Source organism: Chaetomium fimeti (genome assembly GCF_033439085.1).
Source record: "Chaetomium fimeti strain CBS 168.71 chromosome Unknown B0H64scaffold_4, whole genome shotgun sequence".
NCBI classification, from domain to species: Eukaryota; Fungi; Ascomycota; class Sordariomycetes; order Sordariales; family Chaetomiaceae; genus Chaetomium; species Chaetomium fimeti.
In genome coordinates, this window is record NW_026944332.1 from 2,125,710 (window position 1) to 2,149,591 (window position 23,882).

The window sequence follows — 23,882 nt, forward strand, 5'->3', positions numbered from 1 at the left end:
ATCGGGATTTGGAGCGCGCAAATCTCCCTCCCGCCTGCAGCCGAGGACCATTCAAGATACTGCGTATTAATAGCTACGACCAGGAACCACGGCAGAGCACGGGCATGTTCCTGGCGCTACCGTCAACGTCACAACCGTCGGAAGACATCCGCAAAACCTTGACTTTAGTTCAGCTGCTTGCAATTGATGACTCAGCATCCCCCCGCCCCACCTTAGCCCGAAGTTTTGCCGCCTCCAAACCCATTCGCGTTCCCGGATCGGGGCCGCCTCCGTAACGACGGCCAAACGGCGCCGGCGACGGAGGCCGGAAGCCGTCGCCCATTCTACTTCGTTCACCCCCATTGAGTCCCCCACCCCTCCCTTCAGCACGCGCCCCGCGCATTCGCGATGGCGCCGGCGCATTTGTTTTCGGCGCCAGGATCCCGTCCCCCGGTTCAGGGACTTAAATTCGAGATCGGAGCATGAGAGCCAGGACAGATTCGAGGTTTTAGCTGGGCTAATTCCTGTTTATACTCCTCCCGACTTGGAAATTTTAGCTGGGCTAAATCTTGTGCCTACATCGAGTGCGTGCCCGTACCATGTTCGTGTCCAAGCCAAGTCTTCTCCACGATGCTGACGAGGTCGCCACATTGCGGGTTGTCGGCTATGGTTCTCATCAGCAAAATATGGGTTTGATTCAGGAGGCTGAGTGTTTTGGGCTAATTGGGAAAGGGGTCATGCCATGGACGCAGTTCGCATTGCATTGAGTAGAGCTGGGAACACAGGAGGATGGGAGGCCGTCTGGACTTTGGGCACAGGGATGAAGAAGGGAAAGGGTGATTTGATACACAATTCTAGACATTGACAGAAATCGAGCTATTCGAACCTGAGTACATCACACATCCTCATCCTGAATCACAGAACAATCCAAGCCCGTTTCCAACTTGACCTCAATCTCCCCTTCCCCTTCCTGCTCTTCTTCCCCCTTTTCCTCCTTCACCTCCTCTTCCTTCTCCCCCTTTACTTCCTCCTTCTTCTCTCCCTTCACCTCCTCCCCCTCCTTACCCTCCCCTTCCTCAAAATCCCCAACCCCCAACACACCCCCCACCAACACCCTCCCCATATGCGTCCTCTCCACCCCAGCGCAATCCCTCCTCACCCCAACCAACCCCGTCAAGAACCCCACCGGACTCGTCCCAAACCCGCACTCCGGATACATCACCCCCTTCCCAACAAACCCGTCCTGTCCCACCTTCTCCTCCCCGCCGTTCTTGGTATACGACAGACCCAGGTACCGACACGTCCGCACGTACTCGGCGTAGCTGCGCAAGTAGAGCTGGCCCGCGAAGAGGTTGAGCTGCGTGATGAGGGGGTCCGGGGGGGGCCGCCAGGTGGAGGAGGAGGCGCATGCGGGGACTGCGTAGGTGTCGAGGTGTTCCATCGTGCGGTGGGAGAGGGTCAGGCGGGGGTGGTAGGCGTGGAGGGAGACGACGGGCGAGGTGGAGGACGCGAGCGCGGGCTTGAGGAGGGCGGCTTCGTGCGGGCTGATGATGATGACCATCGTTCGGGAGTGGTCGGGGTCGGGGTCGGTGGAGGGGCGGGTTAGGAGGAGCCATTGGACTGGGCGCTGGTGGCCGTCGGAGAGGTAGGGGTCGCTGTCGTTTCTCTTCTGGCTGAACTCGACGGTGAGGGCAAAGTCGCGCGTGGCGAGGAGGTCGGTGGGGAAAGCGGAGAGGTCGTCCGCGAAGAGGGCGGCCGCGCTGGTGGTTGAGAGGGTGGTGAAGGCCGGGACGAAGGCGGAGCTGCCGGCGCGGATGGTGCCGGTGCGCGCGAGGAGGACGACGTCCGCGTGGAGGTTGTGGGCGCGGGCTTTGCGCGGCGGGGGGCGGTAGACTTGGCGCTCTTGTTCAATCTCTGGGGCGAGCTCGCGCTCCTGCTCTTCTTGGAGGGTTGGGGAAGCGGAGGAAGAGGTGCGGGTGGAATGCCTGAAGGCGAGCAGCTTGGTCTTAATCGCGGCGAGCTCGGTGTCCTCTGGGCTGGGCCCGGCGTCCAAGTTGAGGCTTGCCATCAGGGCGGTGATGGTGTCGTGAGTTGTTGCTGGCCCCGGGCTGTAGCGCTGCTCCAGGGACATGGCGTCGGGCTCGAGGTACTCCTTGATGCTGGAGCGAGTGAACCCCCCCGTTGTGTCCGTCTCCTTCCAGATGGCCTCTTGGCGGAGGTGGCGGACCCCCTGAGTCGCCCACAGGGGCACGCTCCGCACTGTTTCGTCCCACGCCTCCGAGATGGCCCAGGCGAGAACGTCTGGAACAGCGAGCGGCCGACCGTCCGTGATGTTGCGCAGGCCCCGAATGCGCTTCTGCATCTCGGGGGACACAATGAAGCTGACCGACTGTCCCTGGCCGAGCTTGCGCATCCGCATACACGCTTGTACGAGCGTGTCTTTGGTGACCCCCGGGCCAAGCGTTACGGCGGCGCGGTAGTTGTCAGGCAGTTTCAGGTCGGTGCCGCGGGTGTGTGCTTGGTCGAGGAATGCGAGGCAGCGATCCGTGTGGGCGGCGAACGGCGATGTGAGAAACGAGTCAACCACGCCGTTGCGGGTGAGGACTGAGAGCTCGTCGTTGTCGTTGAAGAAGATGGCCGCGTCAGTGCTGCTCGTGGGAGCGTTGTCGAGCAGGCTCTTGGCCATCTGGAAGTTGCTGCTCTCGATGATCTGGGCCCCAACATCGAGGACGACACGGATCTCCGGGTCTGAACTGGCCAACGCACCGAGAAGCATTTTTTCCGTCAAGGCTGTGAGCTGCGACGCTCCTTCGTCACCCAGCTCTAGGACCATGTTCTCCTCACGCAGCAGGGTGCTGAGGACCGAGGCGTTGGTGTGCGGCTGGAGATCGAGAGCCTGGATCGACAGCGGAAGAACGCCTTTGGAGTCGTTCGTGCCGCTGAACCCCGTCAGGGGCTGCTCTTTGCACCGTGCCAAGTCCCAGCCCGATGCCGAGAGCTTGGAGGGAAACTGCTTCAGTTCTCTGGGAAACACAACCCTCCGGAGGTAGAAGTCAACGACTGGCCGGGAATATTTCAGCCCAGGAAAGACCTCGCCCTCACACTGGGGCCGATCTTTGAGGTTGATTGCGGAAAAGTGGCGAAACGACGGAGGCAGGGTTGGGGACTTGGCTGCCCATTCTGAATACTCCTCCTCGCTCCGGTCCGACTTGGCTAGCAGCTCCAGGCACGTATAGAGTTCGGCGTGAGACAGACCGCCGTAGTAGTAGCTCAGGCACGTCAGTACGATAACGACATCGGGGTGGCTGAACTCAGATCGTGTAGAGGGCATGTCCTTGGCGCGGTACGGCACGGCCAGAATGGTCGGCGGCCGACGGCCCGGGGCGAGGCCGTAGTTGACCCTGTGCCGCTTGTGCCCCAGGGCGAACAGGAGGACGCCCTTGGCGAGGAGGCCGCGGAGAAGCAAGAGGGCCGATTTGGTGGTTGAGTTGCTGAAGAAGCCCGTCTCGGTGTTCTGAACCATCTCGATGTCGGTCTCTGATGGGCGTTCGAGCAGGATGTAGTTCAGAACTGCTTGCCGTACGTCCTCAGTCTGGTGGTGGGCTGGCAGACCCGTGATGCCGATGCTACACACCTCATTCGCAAGGGCCGTGATGAGTTGCTGGCCCCCAGACTCTTCCAACACGCGGATCTTGGGAACTCGTCCCGGAACGGCGTCGTATTCGAGAAGCAGGCCCTGAGACACGCCTGATCGCGGCGCGCTTGATGCCATCAACCTGCGGGCCATATTCTCTGTCATGAGGAGAAGGTCCTGAATCAGAATCCACCTGTCGGGGCTCATCTCAACCACCTCCTGCGACCCCATGGTGTAGATCAACTCGAACTTGACGCTGAAGTTCTCGTCGCTCTCATCGACAATGTCGCGGGAGACGGACTCGAAGACCTTGTACAGCCGCGTGATTTGCCTTCCCAACGAATCCTCCCCCTCCCCTTCCGTCCCGCTCTTGTCAATCCCCATGAGCTTGAACGAAAGCAGATGTTCTGGCTGAACAAGCAGCACCCCGCCCTCCGTCCCACACTTCTTAATGATCCCCCTAAGAATCTCAACATCGTCCATCGACGGCTGTACCGATCTCGAAAACGGCAGATAAAACACCCTCCGATTCACCAAACCCCCCAATCTTCCCACAAGCATGTGCGTCATCTGACTCGCCTGCGGTTTGGCCACCACGACGCGGACCACGCTGTCCCCGTCCGCCAACGCGGCCGCGACGAGCGGAACAATGACCGACGACTTGCCCTCGCCCATGTTGAGCTGCATGACCGCGTTCTTCCCGTCCGGCGGGGCGCGCATCTCGGCCGCGACGGCGTTCTGCACCGGACGGATCAGGATGTCCTGCTCGATCTCCAACAACAGGCCCTCGGGATAGACGAGCGGGTCCCACGACGGGTTGGCGTGGTCGCCGGGGTTGGACAGCTCGCGTTGCAGGTCGCTCCAGCGGGCGGGGAGGTTGCGGGCGTGGCTGGCCAGGCGGGAGGCCCGTTGGAGGTGGATGAGGGCGAGGGCGAGGTTGACGAGGGATTGTCGCCAGCGCGGTGGCAGGCTGGGCCAGAAGGTGCGGGTGAGGCGCTGGAGGAAGAAGACGGGGGAGAGCCGGGGGTAGAGGGTGACGGTCTTGCTGAGCTGGTGGGCGAGGGAGGTGCCTGTTGCGGCGAGGTTGACGCGGGCGTTGATGGCGTTGTGCTCTGTTCGCGCTGCTTGGAGGTGCTGCTCGAGAATTGGGCGGATTGTCGGGTCGTCTGGCTGGACAACCATGCGGCGTCGAGGGGGGGCCGGGCTGGCCATGCTGTGGCGAAGCTCCTTGATGTAGCTTCTCTGGTGGTCCTGGAGATCACCAGCCATCTGAAGCTCGCCCACGAGGGCGGCCAGGTGAGCGTGCGACTGCTCTGCCGCCTGAGATTCAGTACACAACTCGGGAAGGAGTTCAAGATGTGGGCTCTCCGAAAACGGTGCTTGTTGCGCGAACAGCGACATGGCGGAGATGAAACCGGGTCTTGAACGTGGTTGGATCGTGCTGAGAGTTGGCGGCACGAGCAGGTTGCTGTGCTCGGTGACCGCTGCCTGTCTGAGATGATTCATCACCGAATCCAGATACCGATCGAAGGCCTCGGTCCTTCGTGCCATTTCAACTTCCTCTCGTGCCCGGAGCATGATCGTGTCGACATTGAGATGGGTGTTGTAGGCGTGGTCTGTTGGCACGCTGATCATCCACGAGTACTGAATCTGGCGCATCAGCGCAGAGACGAACTTCCCCTCCATCTCGGTCCGCTTAGATGAGCATCCTCGAACTCGCCTGCTTTGGAAATTCCTAGGCGACTCCCCTGAGTCCCTTTCCCACTGCCATTCTGGGCACTCTTGATTCCCTTTCGAGCCATCGTGGACGATGTTGTGCAGGTCGACTGACAAGGTCGATCTACTGATGCACAAATTGAATTGCTCGTCTGATGGTGGCAACATGTCTGCTCGAGAGAGGGCCGACATCGTGGTAATCGCCATCAAAGCCTGAACTATCTCCCGATCCGACTGCTCCGCGTAAAGGAGGCTGGACAGAAAGAAGATCTTCCTGAACTTGTTCTTCTCCCCAACCAGCGCCCTGTGCAGTCCACACCAGCGCCCATTGATGGTCGACGACAGGGGCTCAAAGTTGGTCAGGTTGAATGCCAGGCTGACCGACTCAACCCCTCGGAACTCGTTACCATTGGCGCTGGAAATGGTGTGCCCCTGAATGGAAGGACTGAAAAGAAGCCGCTCTGTGCCCCCGTCGACGCACCTCGCCAGGTGGGCAACCCACTCCCTGGCCTGAGCGGAACCGTTGTTTGCCCTCTCCTGGCTGGGGTGGTACCAATCATCTCTGGCCGTCGTGTGCCCCTCGGCGCCGAACTCTGCCACGCAAAACGTGGCGTTGCGGATCCTCGCCCGCTCTGCCAGGTCGGGCGAGCGTGTCTTACTTGTCTCTGCTAAAACCTTGGGAACGAGCGCCGTGCCTCCGTCGCTCCCCACCGCCCGGAAGAGCTTCTCAGAGGTGTGGTAATGCTCGTGGACGGCTTTGGCAAGGGGCCAGAAATCCTCGTGCTGCGATAGGGTGGGGAGGTTCGCGTTCCACTCCGCTCGTTCCATGGCCCGAATATGACTGGGGTAGTATGTCCGTCGGGGGGAGAGGGCGGCGATATGCGCGAGGAGCTCCCGAGACTCTTCACCAAGGGCCGGGTAGGACTTTACCGCGGCCCCCCCGAGGATTCTCAGGGCCTCGTCGGTGCCGGTGCGGTGGGTAAGAGGGTCGGGGAGGCAGTGCGAGGTGAGCGCGTGCAGGTAGCAGAGGTGCAGCTTGCTCTGGAGGGAGCCGGCGTCGGTCAGCTGGCCGAGCGTGTCGTTGACGGTGAATGCGTTGTGGCGGATGAAGTCGCGTTCGTCTAGCCCGAGGCTGGAGAGGCGGACATGACCGCGGGGTCTGGTCCGGACGACGGATATGTCGCCTCGTGGGACGAGGACTTCTCTGAAGCCTGCATGGCTGCTTGGTCTCAGCACCAGCTTGTTGGACAGCCCGACAAGAGTGTCGATTCCCTGCTTCTCGTCAATCTCCATGCCGGCGTAGTTCTTGGACCTCAAGACGGCGTCCCCTTGCCGGGCAGAAAAGTAGAGACTCAGCATGGGGAGTCCAACGGACAAAGACTTGGTCTCTGGATCAAAGATGGGGTCCATGCCGAAACGCGGCGCAACAGCGCCCAGAATCTGGTGGAGGAGCAAAGTCGTGGAACTGGACGGTTCGATGACGACTTGAGAGCCCTTCCTCAACACGTCCTTGCCAGGCACGCGGGTAAGGCACCAGTTCTCCGGCGAGGTTTCCCACTTCTGAGCGAGAGGACGAAACTCAACTTCGTTGGTCGAGAGGTTGAGCCAATGGGCAAAGTCGTAGACGAACGAATCCGGCAAGTCGTCTGAAAAATGGTCCTGCGGGATGTACTCCCATTCCGTGTCGTCGTGTGTGATGGCGTCGGGCGATCGATTCTGGACAGAGCGCACCACCAACCTACCGTCCTTCATCGCAAAGTAGACGACCCATCCCTGTTGATCCTGGCACGCTGAGAACTGCATCCCAGGGACGCTCGAAGGCCCGACATCCAGGATCTGTTCCCCGAAAAGCTCCCGGAAGGTACTGTGCTGCTGATAGGCCAACGGCAGCTTCGTGAGGGGGTGGCCGTCGACGAAGAGATTGCCGGCGAGGAGATTGAAGCTGACGATCCCACGCTCCAGGATGTGTTGTTGGGATTCCAGAGAGCGCCGTGTCCATGCGGCAGGCGGGGGTAAATACCCAACCCAAAGCCGCTTGATGGCGTCGTCCAGTCCACTGTGGTCACTGTTCATCGTTTCATTGGCGAGACTGGCGCGTGCTTGGTACATGACTATGTGCCAACGGTGCACGATATTCAGCGCGATGGGGTCGGAGGGTCTCCCAGAGGATGGGAGGTGATTTCGAGCAAGCACTGTCGCCTCGACCAGGACAGAAAGCTCATGGGGCGAGCTGAGAACTGACGCCAGATGAACCTCCCCCACGTTGAAAGTCGCAACGCAGATCAACGCTGCCATGAGAAGCCGCCGAGCCCATTCTTGCCTCTCTTCATGCTCGTTGCTGGCGTTGAGCTTTTCCAGGAGTTGCCTTGACCATGTGATCGATGCCTCTCGCAGCTTCGCGAGATACTTCAGCAGTCCGTCAGAGATTCCGGGCGAAGGAGACACGGAAAGCAACCTCGTGGCCAGACAGGTCAGCAAGCAGAGGGCGGTGTCGTTCTGCCAACTCTCGCGGATCCGCTCAAGGGCCTCATCCAAAGCCTGGAGCATCTGGTTCATGAAGATCTCGTCCTGGGTGTCACCATGGGCATCCCTCCAAATAGAGCCGGCGACCTTGGCATCGACTGGCCCTGCCTCGAGGCACGCCTGCATGATCAACGCAAACGTCGATTTCTTATTGAAGTCAACCGCCGGCATGAGGAGCTGACAGAGGACGTTTGCCCACTGCAAAGGCACGCCGGCGCGGAGGTTCCCAAAGGCCCGAAACTCGTCGAGGGTGATGTTGAGCGGGCACCGATGCTGGGCCGCGACGACCTCGTTCGAGGTGTGTCGGGCATAACGAACCCAGTCAGCCACGCCTGCCGGGTCCTCCACGAGCCCGGCATATGAGCAATCGCGCGGGAGACAGGCACCGTCGATCTGGCCAGCAGCGAGGCGCCGCGAGGGCCCGTCATAGTACTCATAATGCCCCGCGTGGGGGACGCAAATGTTGTCAGGCGTTGCGTCGAGGATGTGGGTGCCCTCGCCATAATGTGCGACCTTCATGGGCTTCACCGTCGACGCTGGATGGAAGTTCCCCCCGGCGTACGACCGGTCCTCTCGGCCGCAGTGGCTCTTGGCAAAGTAGAGGTGCTTCTCGCCTCGACCGTGGCCATCGCGTTTCTCATATCGAAAGACGTCTGTGACCAGCTCCCACGTCACCTCTCGCCAGCGCTCGACCAGCCGGGGAATGTTGATCTCCACGACCACGGCGTCGGCGTGCCTAGAGTTTGTGGGCAGCGGCCACTCGAAGATCTCGATGCTGATCGCCTTCATTTCCCCGTCCAGGCGGCAGCGCTCGCAGCTGGAGGAGTGTCTGTAACACTCCTCCCATGAATCCCACACCTCTTCGCAGGCCGAGTAGGCGCGGCGAGCCTGGGCCAGGGCCTCATGCTCTGTCCTCTTGTCCTCGTACTCTTGCAGCTTTTTGGTTTTCATCACTTCTGCCCAGGCCACGATCTCGTGCTTGAGCCTCTGATGCTGAGCTGAGGTTTGGAAGAAGCGAACTGCAAAGGATTGGTCAAGACCGAACCCTCCAAAGGCTGTGAGGTACTGCCCCGCGGCTTGTTTCCGCCGATGGGAGACATACGTCTCGAGAGCAACGAGACGCTCCATGCCCTTCTTCCGCTCAAGCAACAACGGATGCAACATGTCGAGCGGAAAGCCTGGGTCGTAGTCGAGCAGCAGGGGCATGGCGTTGCCCGCGATCTTGTCCATGGCCACCCAGAGCTCCATCAGGATCAGGTACATGGTGGACAAGGCGTCAGGGATGCCGTTGTAAGTTTTGACGGCTCGCTTGCGATACACCTGAATAAGGGTTTGCAGCTTTCCCACGGCCAGCACGGCAAACTCAGACCCGCAAGCGTCGCCGAGAGGGAGACAAGACTGGGCGTCGATCCAAGCGGGGAGCGCAAACTCAACCCATGCTTCAAACTCGAGAAGCTCAGATCGATCCATCATTGAATCGTTGGGAGCGGCGTCCAGTCTGGGCAGCTCGGAATGTGGCAGCGGGCGGAAGTGCGTGGTGTCCCCCGGGCCCATGGGGTCAGCGGCGCCGGCAGACCGAGACTTGATCCAGGCCAGGTGTTTGCGGAAACTGGGTAGCTTGAGCGCAGTATCTTTCTCGAAAGAGAGGTTGGCGAGCTTCTCCAGAGGAAGCACCTTGGAGTCATTGTCCCGCACCGTCTTCCAACGCCTCTCTATCACTTTCTGAGCCCGTTCCACCGCCGCCCTCACCTCCTTCACCCAGCCTGTCTCCACGGCAGGATCCAATTTGACCACACGCCGAACGACCTTGGCCTGCATGACAAACAGCCTGTCATTGGGTACCGGGGGATCTTTCGCCTTCGCAGCCATGTCCAAGAGACGGGCGAGGTGGAACGCCATCAGCAGTTTATACCACGACGTCTCTCCACCTACGCCAGCAGCCACCGCTCTGTCGAGGACAAGACGCAGCGCAACGCGGAGAAGCAACCATGTCGCGCAGCGATGAAACGGCAGGAGGGCGCTGCTCCAACCGACATGCTCGCGGCTGCGCTTAGTGACGCGGCTCGGGGGGGCGACGCTCTCACCGAGGCCGGAGAGCAGGTCGATCAGCATGCCGTTCACGAGCAGCGGGGAGACGGTCTCTCGCTCCTCGGGCTGGGAGGTTTTTGCTTTTTTGACTTTGGGGCGGGCCATGGGGACGTTGCTGGCGGCGAGCGTCTGGATGAAGTTGGCGAGTTCGCTGAGGAAGTCGGGGTCTTGGAGCCGGGCGTAGGTGATGACCGCGGCGCGGTCGGGGAACTCGCGGAGGAGGGCGCCCAGGCAGGACATGACCTTGTCGTTTGGGGCGAGGATCTCAAAGGCTTCGAAGAGAACGTCATCTTCTCGGGCAGTGACGAGTAGGCCGGCGTTCTGGGCGCGGAGGTGGAAAAGGGCGATGTCTGGGGGTTGGCTATGTTGATGAGTGTTTGATGTTTGATAGGGAAGAAAGAGGGGAGATACACACCACCGTTCTTCAAGTCGGAAATCACATGGCGCATGCCACGAGTCTCGGTGCTCAGGAGCCGGTCGAGCATGTCAACCGCAGGCCGGACAGAGGGAGCAGAACTAGGCTCTGCCGACAGGAAGCATGCAACGGAATCGCGAAAGGCTCGAATGGTGGTATTCAGGTATCCAGCTTCTGAGTCGTCCTCTTGCGGCAGTTGAGGGGGGAGAAAGACATGGTTGATCATGAAGTCAAGCGCTTTTGGATCCGGCGAGTTTGCCATTTCCCAAGCACTGGTGATGGCCATGTTGACCGAGGAAAGGTTGACAGGGGGAGAACAAGTAGTGGGCAATAATAACGGCAGAAGCGCAGGTGTGATTGGTGTAGACCGAGAGCAGACCCGGATTGGCGGGTTGGTCCTTGAAGGAGAGGAGAGGAGGAGAGTAAGGAGGAGGAAGTAAAGAGAGGAAGAGAGGGGAGCGGGAGTGAAGAAGGAAGAGCAAACGGAAGGACTCTAAGCGGAGAAGCTCACTTTGACAGTCAGCCTTGCAGCCTACGTTTGACGGTGCTTCCAGCGCTCAAAATGATTGGGTTGATTGGGTTGATAGTGACTGTTGGGTCTGTTGGGCGGGCGGGCGGCCGGCCGGGTCGCGAGGCAACCTACTTACTGCACTTTAAGCAAGGCTTCAGGCGAGCCAGAAAGAACACGAGAGAAAGTCGAGGAAAATCACATGAGAAGACGTAGGCATGATTTGCAAAAAAGGCCCCCGTCTAAGCAACCCAACATCGACCGTTTGCTCGGAGGGCTGCATGGCCTTATCTAACTGAAGCGGCCGATGGGGACTAAGCTTGGCGACGTGTCCCAACAATATGCGGTAGGCCTCACAGAGTGCTCTCCTCCGGGAAACCCTGTAACGCCTGCAGTTGCCTGGTAGCGTGATCGGACAACTTCAACCCCATAGCTCGTGATGGTGTCTCGCGGTAGATCCTGCTCCGGTCGAAGGGCTTCTCAAACATCAGCCCGCCAAGTGTCTTCATACGGGAAACGGCCACGTAGGAGAGGCCAGAAGCGAACTCCGGGGCGGAGATATCGCAGACAACCTTGTTAAGAGTGATGCCCTGTGGCTTGTGGACGGTGATTGTGTAGCTTACCAGTAGAGGGAACTGCTCTCTGTAATAGGAGCTGGTACTAACTATAAAATCCTGCTGTATGCGAAGGATAGGGACTATCAGCTTCTCTCCTCTACGGAGCTCCTCTCCGTATAGTATCGTAAAGGCTGGGCCGCTATAGTTGTCGAAGGCTACTATAACAACCTCGGGCGGATCTCGAAGTATGTTAGTACCCTCCTTCCAGGATATGTTGTAGACTGTGCCCTGTGCGCCGTTGATGAGCCCGACGTTGGTCTATAAATTCCGCGTCAGCATCACCCTATAACCAATATATAAGGGTAAGCGTTTGGCCAAGTTGCCGGCATTTGAGGATTTAACCTTCTCCGCGCCAATATCCTCGTGCTTTGCCTCGACCTGAATGGCGGGGCTGTCCAGGCTAAGTATGTGTTGGTGGTTGTACTCGACGACCTGGGTCTTGGTGGGATAGATGCGAAGCGTATCAGCAAAGCTGTTAACCTCCTCGGGAGAGAGCTTGACAGAATACCTCGAAGAAAGGAGCTCCTAGGAGGATACCGATATATCAGCCTTTCGCAGTTCTTCCAAGGCCCGCTGGAAAGGAGCCTGGTCTTCGCCCTGCTGCCGCTGTATTGTGGTTAGGAATACGGACTTGTCAAACGAGAGGTACGCGTTGTGCCCGACCATCTCGATATCCTTCAGGTCGTCGCGCGTTGAGTACAGCGGCTTATTCAATACAGGGGGGAGCTGGAAGAAGTCCCCGATCAGGATGACGCTGAGGCCGCCGAAGAACTCGTCGCGATTCTCCGGGAACACCTCTCGTAGGCGCTGGTCGATCCATGCGAGGGTCTTGAGGCCGAGTATGCTCTTCTCGTCAATCACGAGGTAGTGGATACCCCTGAACCGCCGCTGCAAGGCGTTCAGGGTCGTCGGGGTCTCGGAGAGCGAGCGGTAATTGCCGTCGACGGGAGCCGCAGCAGGGAATGCAAAGTCTGTCCCCCGATCTGGTTGCTCGCCACGCCCGTCGGAGCTGCTCTGACGATGGGGGAGGGCCGGCCATAAGAAGCCGCCTTGTCTTCGTTGTTGTTCAAAGGGGGCGGTTTTCTGTCCTTAGAGTGACCAGTTGTAGACGCTTTTGAACAGACAGAGAAGGTTTATAGGCAACCTCCCGCTTTTCGTGCGGGGGTCCAAGCATGTCCCTTTCGACCTCCGTACGGAAGACGATAGCCGCCACAGTAACATAACCCAGATTAGGCAGGTATTGCAGGGGGGGGGCAGCTAGCGTAAAATAGGCATACGCCCCAGGGTCGCCGCTATCGTAAATGCAGCCAATAGGAAGCGATGCCCCACATTCCCACATTTTTACGAAATCGCTCTATACATTAATTCCACCGCCACACTCTCGAGTTGCATTTTCTTTCCTACAACCACCACCACTACCAAACCGTACGTTGAAACTCCCACTACAATGCCCACCACCTACAATCATTCCACCACACTGTAATATAGTTTATTATATCTATTTCCATTCGTTCTGTATCGTGCGTTTTTTTCAGATTTAAAACTGTTGAAATCGTTGTAAAATAGCGATTTTTCAACTTTCTGGTACAGATCAGCAACTCAGCGCACCGCATCGTAACCGACCCGTCCAGAAACCCCCACCTTCTACAGCACTACCTACCTTCTATAATACTACCTACCTTCTATTAACAAATCAGCTAAGTGGCTGTATTAGCTCTAAACTAGACTCGGAATAACGTTATCTTTAGCTTTCCCCTCGTTCCTTACCTATTTTTAGCGATTCCTTACCTATTTTGGCTCGTTTTTTTATATAGCTCTTTTTACACCCCTATACTAATATATTCTCGATTATAGTATAAATATAATATATAACTCAGAACTACCCCTGCTCCTATATTTATACCGGAATATAAAATAATAACTAGTCCTATAAACGATTAGAACGATAGTAATATAAATACTGTTATCGATAATATTATAGTTTAACAGTATCCTACTATAGATACCGATATTGTAGAGGTTGCTATAGGTATAGCTAAGAACGAGAATAGTATTGTTAGTATAACCGATAATGAGAAAAACACCGTTTATAACGGTACTCCGGCCTTATTGCCGGCTATTAATATCCCTGTTTCCTCTAGTACAACTGGTATAGTAATAGATGAGCTTACAATTATAGCTAATATAGTACTATCCTACCTAGTATCAACTATAGGGCCTGAATAGCTGAATATACTTATAGTAATACTAGCTGCTATAGGTTCTAGATTGTCCTTGTCCTATATATCGTTAAACTTATCGGTATTTTCGGCTATTTTAATCTTACCCCCTATTATAATACCTGCTCCCGTTCCAATACCTACTCCCGTTATAATATCTACTCCCGTTATAACACCTACCGCTAAAGCACTAGGTAACAGTATACCTTTCAATACTCTGGTTATAAACCAGTCTTCGGCTAAATACCCTAACGTCTCTTGTTCTTATACGAATAACAACGAGTTGCTGACCCCTTATCGTTCTACTTAAGTTAACAACGATATAGATATAGATAAGGAAGAACTCCTAGATATACTACCCCTATAAATTCAGACTAAGAATAAGTATAAATAGGTTCTTATTTGGAATAACCAAATCTTCCTATATACTATATATACTAGTAGAACACCGCTTATAACCAATATACTAGCGTATACTACCTAGGTTCTGAACAACCTATACTACTTCTTCCGGACCGAGGGTTTACTCTAGTCGATTCTATATACTAATAGTATAAGTTGGTTCTCCCTATTACATTTAAATACTATCTAATATAACTTTATAGATTAAGAACCTAGAGTATCTTCTTAAGGTTAAGGGTTATTAGGTAGGTATAGGCTCGAGCAACTTTCTAGAGCTAAACTTTAGCTGTTATTAGTACTATATAGGTATATTTATACTTCGTTCTCTATAATATTATTATATACGGCCGTACTAATATATACTAGCTATTATAGCCTATATAAAACTCCCTGCTACGAATATAGAGGGTAAGTTCTATTTACAATACCTGAACCCGAATAGTAAAGGCCTATTCTATATATATATTATAACGAACAAGTTTAGTAGCAGCTATATAAACTACTAATACTACTCTAAAGCAGCAGGCTACTCGTTCCGAGATATCTCCGGTATATTTTACCTCATTCTCTATTAAATAGTTTATACTAATACTTTACTAGAGCTGACCCTACCTACAACTATAACTATAACTATAAACGCTTATAGTACTAAGCGTACTTATACTACCGTTACCTCGGATAACGAGCGTACTCCGTCCTCTACTCGCAGTATACTCTTTACCACCGTATTCCCGACACTATTATACCGCGTTACCGATAACAAGCTCTTTATACTCACCGAGTAGGTTAAGAACGAGAATAAGTATTATACTGGCTCTATCTAGTCTAACAGTTACGTAACAACATTTACAATATATATTATAGCTCGGTATTTTCAGTTTAAAGGGCTAGGTAAAACGGTATATTGGGTTCGGTATATTGGGTTCGGTATATTATAGTCTTATATTATTTTGTATTATAGGCTTTTTTATACTAGTTAACAGGTTCTATAGTAGGACTCTCCTTCTAGCATTAAACGAATATCCTATACCTATTATACCAGTAGTTTATATATAAGGCTATTCTTACCTATAGATAGTTATATTATATAATTTACCCTGTATTTTCAGGTATTCTCCCCCTTACCCTATATAGGGAGAGGTCCCTCATTCTCGTTATTCAGCGTTCTCTACCTTATATAGGGAATTATACCTGTAAATACCAGTTTTTCCATTCATTAAAACTTTATATCTTATAAACCTTCGTTCTATATTATACCTTTTGCCTTATACTCTCAAGTAATTATAGTTTACCCCCCCTAGATCGACTGGGGCTCTTACTAGGCTCGTATTACTTTACTTTATAAGTCTGGTACAATATAAGATATAATCCTCTCGTTCCTCTTTAACGAAACTGGAAAAACTATTACTCGGATAATACTCTATCGTCATCTCTTATTATAGAGGATACCACTTTATCAACAGTATTATCCAAAGTTACCTAACCTTACTAAGAAACTTAAGACTCTCTTCTTTAACCTTGTATTAAATGATAACGAGATCCTTAATATATTAACGGTTAAAGGAATTAAGGTATTTTTATTCTATTATAACTAGTATAAATATAATAGATAATTAACAATATAGATCTTAAAGAGAATACTCTAACGGCAGTACTGTAAGATTAGCCTTCTTCGATGCTAGAACGCTAAGTAGCTTACAGCTATAATAGCAAATATCCGACAGTTCTTCAAAGACAAGCGTTTAAATACCAATCTTATTCGTTATATAGGATACCGATCCCTATATACCTATATACACTAGCAGTTCTTTAATATTCCTCGAGACTCTCTTTATAAGGTATATAATAAGGCCTATCTAGATGCTATTATATACTATTATACTCGTATAAACCGAAAGTATTCTAGGTAGACTATCCCTAGATCAAACTATATCTGGTCTATTAATAGATACTATAAGTTGGAGTACTTTAGTATTAAGATCTATACTAATATCGATATTTACTCTTAATATATTATATAGTTCTATATTAGAGCCTCTATAAGAACTATTCGAAACGTCCTTATATAGTATATTACTGTAATTAGCCTTTACAGTTTTATACCGTTAGCTCTTCGTTCGGACTATAGTATCGAAACAACACTACTTATAGGGGTGTATTACCTCCTATCGTATAAGGTAAACTCTCTCTGTTAACGCCAGAACCGTCGAGAGATCACCTAGATCCAACCTCCTTTAAGTATAGATCCTATTCTTACTCGTTTCCCGGAGAACGAGGATACAGATAGAGAAAGGTTAGAGTTTAAAGACTACTATATCTATAGAGATAGTATAAAGAATGTTAAGATTAAATAATAGTAGGGGGAGCTTTATAAAGGCTGTTTAATGTTCTAGCAAGTAAGTTATACTATAATACTTTTTTTAAAAGAACGATAACTAACTATTTAGACTTTCTTTAGTTAGCTATAGAGGGAGGGTATTTTTTCTTATAGTCGGATGCTAGATAAGATATTACTTCTATACTAGTATATATCTCGTATTCGGAACAAGTTTATAGACTTTGTAAAGCTCTGGAACAGTCATTATATTCGGAAGTAGAGTAACCGAGCATATATCGTTTATAGTAAACTATACTATCTCTAATCGTTTAGTAAGGATCCAGACTACCGAATAACTATCCCCTTAGAGAAGCTTATATTACTAGAGTATATAGTTAGTTAAGATTAGGTTAATCTCGATAAGTACCTCCCCCTAAGTATAACAATACTATATAATAATATCGTTATATCCTAGAGCAAGCTCTCGGAAACTGTCTCTAAGGATTAACCTTACTTAACCGAGTATTTATAACTTCAGAGTATACTCCGAGAGTATAACAGAGCTGGAACAGAACTAAAGCTGTTTATAGTTATATACGATACTAAAGGACTTAATTATATTCGTTCGTTCTTTAATAGACAGGATATCTATCTAGATAAAGTTAAAACGATAGAGAGAGAGGAGGTTAATATTAGTTTCTAATATATATAAGAGAACTAAACCTACTACTCGCTAGTTAAGTACTTTCACTTTATATTCCAAGTAATAGTTTAGAATAAGATTATTATCTAGCCTTTTAACTACTGAGTATTAGTTTGTTTAACCTTAACTATTACGGAACAGGGCCTCAGAGCCCCAGAATGGATGATGATGTTATGAGGCTTAGCAAGGAGCCTTTTAAGTATGGCCGAGCCCGATCCTGGGGAAGCTCCCTAAGGATCAGTTCCAGTTGCTCCCCAGACCTAACCTTAGGTCTGATTAAGAGTGTTTAGCTAGGAATTGAATCTTTGTTCGCCTGTAAATCGCCTTAGTTCCGCAGCCTATATCTGTATCAGTATCTTCTTTAGTAATTCTCTAAAGAGTTTAGTTTCTAGTTCTTTAGTTAGAAACCTCTAATAAGTTCTGATCCTTCTATTCCTATTGGATAAGATACTACTGATTCTTAGCCGAAGTAGTAACGAAGGGTTACTAAGAAGATTACCCTTTAAACTTCGATTATAGTTAAGAAGCTATTTAAATATACCTTTTTAAACTCTATCCAATTAACAACCTCTCCCTCTACTATAGATAGGATTGCTCCTAGAATAAGCTTAGTAACGAATTTAAGCCTTAGAGTAATTATAATAACTTTAAACTTAAGAAAAGGAGCTATAAGGATAACTTAGATTATCCTTAGATAAATAACTAACGAAATAAAAATAAAACTCTAATTCTTTATCTAATTCTTATAGTTATAAATATACTATTAAGGTAAAGAACCTTATATACTTTACCGAATCTATAATATATTATCGGCGAAAAAAATAGCTTTAGGATTTATAATAAGTATTTACTGGAGACCCTTAATAATTTACTACTAAGTTTAATTGGATCCTCTTTATACTTAATTAGATAGATAAATAACCTTGGAACTATTGGTATAGCTATTGTAGGAACCTTTCGCCTGAGAAGCGATATACTATCGAAACGATATAGAATCTCTTCGAGACCTAGACCTAAACTTATATATAGAACTAGGCTAATTAAACTTCTACCGTTATAAAACAACTTAATAATATATAATAATAAGAAAACCAGTTACCTATAAACTTCTATTACTATCTAGAGTCCTTAGAGAACTACTTTCCTTTATAAGACGATAAGAGCTATACTCTATTATTTTATATAAAGCTTTCAACCCTAATTATATAATATATTAACAGATATATCTCTTATTAACCTAAAACCTATAAGGAGATAGTTTGATTAGCTATTTAAGTTTAGTAAACGTTTTATTTAACCTAAATACTAGCGGGTTACTCCTCTTATACTACCTCTTTACTATCTTCTTAATCTCGATATAATACTTAAGGATATTATTTTTTATTATAAGGATAAGGATATTCCAATTCTTATAATAATATATTATATTATAATACTATATCTAAGTTAGATAGTAATTGGTATTAGAATACTACCGATTCTACTAAGTTTAAGATAGGAAGTATTCTAAAATATTATATTTATAACAATAATAAGTATTTAGCGAATACTTATCTATAAAAGGGAAAGTCCCTAAACTAAACTAGAGGGTACCGATAATACGGATACTATATGTGACGAACCTGTCTCTGGACCCGTCCTGTTAGGGTTCAGTATCGGTCGAAGGTATTCTCTCAAGGGTGCTTAGGTTCGGTGCAGCCAAAGGGTGCACAACAAAGACTTGTCTCAACAGTAGGCTCTCGAGCTTGTAGCGAACTGTAGTTGTGATTGCTAACTGGAGAACTCCCAGAGCTCTCCAGAACGAGTGACTATATACTATCTAATCCTGTTGCTCATTATGCTCACGAGTCTTGGCTCTGAGCACATTGAGCACCTGGTGCTCATGGTGCTCACGAGTCTTGGCTCTGAGCACATTGAGCACCATGGCTCTCGCTTCTTACTGGCTGAGTGCCTCGTCGGGTGATTGGTCCGGGGTTACTGCCATCATACCCCGCCGGCCGGCTGCATGCGGCCATATCCGTGACACTATAGCTCCTATACTAGTTACTGGGGAAACAGTAGAAACCTATAATAGACCCTAATATTATAGACACTCCTCTCTTAAGGAACTAAACCCAGTAGTAACTTCATACTTCTAAAGTTTTATATACCTATATTAATACTTCTTTTCTTATTAATTTAGATATATATACTAAACTTAATATTATAGATATTCACTTTATTAGGAGATATAAACTATATTAGATTAGAAGAGAGTTACCCTAAATTCGTTTTATAGATTCTTACTTCGTAAAGATCTTTAGTATTTACTAAATACCGTTATCTCTTACTAATTATTATAGTTAAACTTAAAAAGTATTGATAAACTATACTATAGTTTAATAGAATATTATTGAGGAAGATTTACTAGTAATTCTAGAGATACCTATACTCAATTAGCTAGAGATTCTTTTATTTCCTTAGATATAAAGTTAGTAGTTTATTTAGGAAACTAATATAGTTAAGTTAACTAACCCTAAAAACTTTTTAAAGTATTATAAGAAAGAAGTATATATTTTTATAGTATTAATTTACCTAGATATACTAATATCCCTTTTCTCTAATAAAGAAGAAGAGAAACTATAGTAAAAAGTAGAAGAGATCCCTACTAAATTATTAGAGTTTAAAGATATAATAGATATTTCTAACTCAGACATTCTACCTTTATCAAAACCCACTAATTATAAAATTAATTTATAACTAGAAATAGTACCCCCTATTAATCCTATTTATCCTTTATTTTGTTATTAGTTATTAATTTTATATAAGTATTTGAAGGAAAACCTAGTAAAAGGAAGGATAAGACCCTCTGAAAGCTAAGCAGCTAGCCCGGTTCTCTTCGTCCCTAAGAAGGACGGAAGTTTATACTTATATATAGACTACCAGGGACTTAACAAGATTATAATAAAGAACCGTTACCCCTTACCCCTAATTTCAGAAATTCTAGATAGAGCTTTAGGGGCTAAGTTTTTTACAAAGTTAAACGTTAAAGATACCTACTACCGGATTCAGATCCGAAAAGGAGATAAATAAAAGATAGCTTTCTATACTTATTATAGATTGTTTAAGTATCTAGTTATACCTTTTAGGTTAACCAATACTCTAGTAACCTTTTAGAGCTATATTTACTAAACTTTAGAAGGATTATTAGATAAGTTTTATATTATTTATCTTAATAATATTCTAATTTTCTTAAAGATATAAGAAGAATATATAGGATATATTTGCTAAATACTTATTTATTTAAAGTAGGTATAACTTTACTATAAACCTAGTAAATATTCCTTCTATAAAGATTAAATAAAGTTTTTAGAATATATTATAAATACTTATAGAATCGCTATAGATCTAGAATAGATTTATACCATTTAAGAGTAGCCTAAACCTTAAATATTCTAAGAAGTTTAAGTATTCTTAAGATTTTATAATTTTTATTATAAATTCGTTTGTAATTATTTAAAGATTATACTTTCTTTAATAAGCTTGATAAAAGGAATAGAGAATAGAAAGAAATTTAGAGATCTTTAGTTCAATAACGAAACAAGAGCGGCTTTCCGCTAACTTAAGAGCATCTTCCAGTACATACCCCTTTTACAATATTTCGATCCTAAGAAACCTATTATTATCGAAACCGATATATTAGATTTTATAATAGGAGTAGTTCTCTTATAAAAAGGAAACAACTACCGAAAACACCCTATTACGTTCTAATCCGCTAAGTTTTCTAGGCCAACTAAGAACTACAGTACCCCTAACTATAAGATAATAGTAATTATTAAAGCTTTTAAGTATTAGCGATACTATTTAGAAAGGAGTTGCTATAAAATTATAGTCTTTTCGGACTATAATAACCTTTAAAGGTTTATAAAATAATATTACCTTAATAGTAAATAAACCCGGTAGTATATATACTTAGTAGGATTTAACTTTACTATTAAATACTAAGCTAGAAAGTAAAACCTTACCGATAGACCGTTGAGAAGACCTAACTATAAAGATGAGATATCTAATAGGAAGATAGCTTAGTTACCTACTATTTAAAATAAACTTAAAGTAGTAAATCAGATTTAGTAGTAGGATACTACTAGCCTAGATACTATTTAGGGGATAGCTATAGTAGAAATAATCCTAGTAGTTTTAAGAGATTTAAAAGATTAAAAGCTTATTAAATATAGCTTACTATCTCTAACGATACTATAAACATCTGCCGAAGATAAGGCGAGACTTAAGGGAATCTATACCCTTAATCCCTTACAACCCTTTAGAGAAGTAATTAAAACTTTCTAAAACTCAGATTCAGTTATATAGAAAATCCAAAGCTATTTTATAAATAAATAATAAAGGGTTTCTAACTAGATAGGTTAGACCAGAGCCTTTACTAGAGAGCTCCTTTACTAGGATAGACTTTTTATTTCTAAGGAATTAATAGTAAAGTAAGAGCTTCTATAGTAGTACTATAATAATCTGCTAGTAAGTTACTTTAGAACTATAAAGATATTTAAACTCCTTTAAAGGAAGTACTACTAACCTTAAATAACTTAAGATGTTAAGGAGTACTACTGTATATATTATATATACTAGACTAATAAACCCTAAAGATATCTAACTTATAGTAATCTCAAATCGCTTCCAATTCCCTAGCGTTTCTAGAGCAAAATTATAATAGACTTTATAGTTAGTTTTCCAACTATAATAGGACTAGATAGACTTAAGTAAAACGTAATTCTAGTTATAGTTAACTACTATACTAAGATATCCCAGTTCTTTACTATTAATATAATAATTAAAAGCTAGAAACTTACCGAGCTTCTTTATAGAGAAATTAAGCTCAAATACAGTATACCAGATAGCTATATTAGTAATAGAGGTTCTATATTTACCTCCTAATTCTAGAGTAATCTATATTATCTTAATAAGATTTACTGTAAACTTTCTATAGCATTTTACCCTCAAACCGATAGATAAACGGAACGGATAAATTAGATACTTATATAATATCTCCGCTACTATATATCCGAGAACCCTACTATTTAAGCTACTATTCTTCCTAAAGCTGAATTTATTTACAATAACACTTAAAACGTAATAACTTACCTTACCCCCTTTCGAATATTAATAGGGTATAATCCGGTGATTTTATAATGTACCGAAGGCGGAACGTCCTAGAACAGAGAGTATTACCTAAATATATAAGAAAGATTTAATCGATTTAAGGAACTTCGAAGATAATTCGAATAATATTGGTTAGAAGTAGTAGCAAATTAGAAGCAATACTATAATATAAACCATTAGAAATAAGAGCTTTATAAGGGATAGCTTATCCTTCTGTCTATATATAATCTTAAGATAAAGATATTTTATAAGTTTACTCTTAAATTTATTAGTTCTTTTTATATATTGGAATATATTAGCTCTCTAATATATTACCTTACTTTACTAGAAAAGTATTCTCGTTTATATAATATATTTCCTATTTCTTTACTTAAACTTTAGTACTCCTATAGTTAGGAAGATGAGGAGTAGATACCTATATCTAATTTAGAAGATAATAAAGAATAGAAAGTAGAAGAAATAAGAGAAGAAAAGTAAGTTAATAGTAAAACGTTCTTCTATATAAAGTGGAAAGGATGGCCTTTAGAGTTTAACCAATAGATCCTAGAAGAAAATATAGAGAATGTATAAAGACTAATCAGTTATTTTTATAAAGAAAGAGAGTAGAAGAAGAGGAAGAGAGAAGGTATAATATAAGTAGAAGAGGTACTAAGATAGCGATATAAAGGCAAATCATTACCGAATCTTATATAAATAGACAGTATACAATAAGATAAATATAAAAGTTATTTATTACTCTAAAGGGTCTTCTTTAAATAGAGGAAATAGATCAACTATCTTTATAATACTGCTGAAACACTCTCTAATAAGTAATAGAGCCACTTATTACCACTCCCTAATACTCCTCTATATACTCCTCTATAGACTTGTTATTCTACTCCTTACCTAGAGCCTTATAGATAGCAGAAATATACTAAACCTTTGCTATATTCTAAGTAAGAAACCTATTATTACTATAGTAAAGATAATATATAATTATAAATTTCTAATTATATAAATAGTTATTAAAGTTCTATAGAAATATTAGTAAATTATCCTAGATTATATAGTATAAACTATATACTTTAGTACCTCTTTCCTTATATAAAGGAGTTAAATATAGAAATAAGGTAATAGCGAGACTAGTATAGGACTTGAGCAGACAGTTATAATCGTAGCTTACCTTCTAAATAATAGATTAGTATAATATTATAAGCGAAATATAGATAAATAACTTATAAGAGTAGACTTCTTCTTACCTAAGATACTATACTAATAACGATAAATAGCTTTAACGGATTCGAAGGTAGTAACTAGCTGGTTTACCGTATAAGCAACCTTAACACACACAGCCAGAGAGAAAATATAGTAAATCCCATCCGAATCGGAGCTACTTCTATCCTTATCTAACAACTCCTCAGCCTCCTCGGTATACATCGTACAACCAGCCTTAATATATTTCAGTATATCTATAATATTGCCGATTATAGTACTAGCCGCCTATAAATCATTAGTTAATCGGTCTTTAATTACTTACATTAATATAAACTATAATATATCTAGTATCTTTATACTTAATATACTATATATACTTAAATAATAAAGCTTAGTTAAACTTATAATAAATAGAT

The 23,882-nt window shown here is 46.3% G+C and overlaps 1 protein-coding gene across 1 annotated transcript; it reads right to left on the reverse strand.

The window, feature by feature from the left end:
* Positions 1-874: 874 nt before the first annotated feature.
* Positions 875-10,617, reverse strand: B0H64DRAFT_323518 (uncharacterized protein; the record flags this gene model as incomplete). The annotated part of the gene is made up of 2 exons (XM_062800615.1): positions 875-10,301; positions 10,352-10,617. 2 exons carry the CDS (start codon positions 10,615-10,617, stop codon positions 875-877), a joined length of 9,693 nt encoding a protein of 3,230 aa, XP_062659288.1.
* Positions 10,618-23,882: the final 13,265 nt, after the last annotated feature.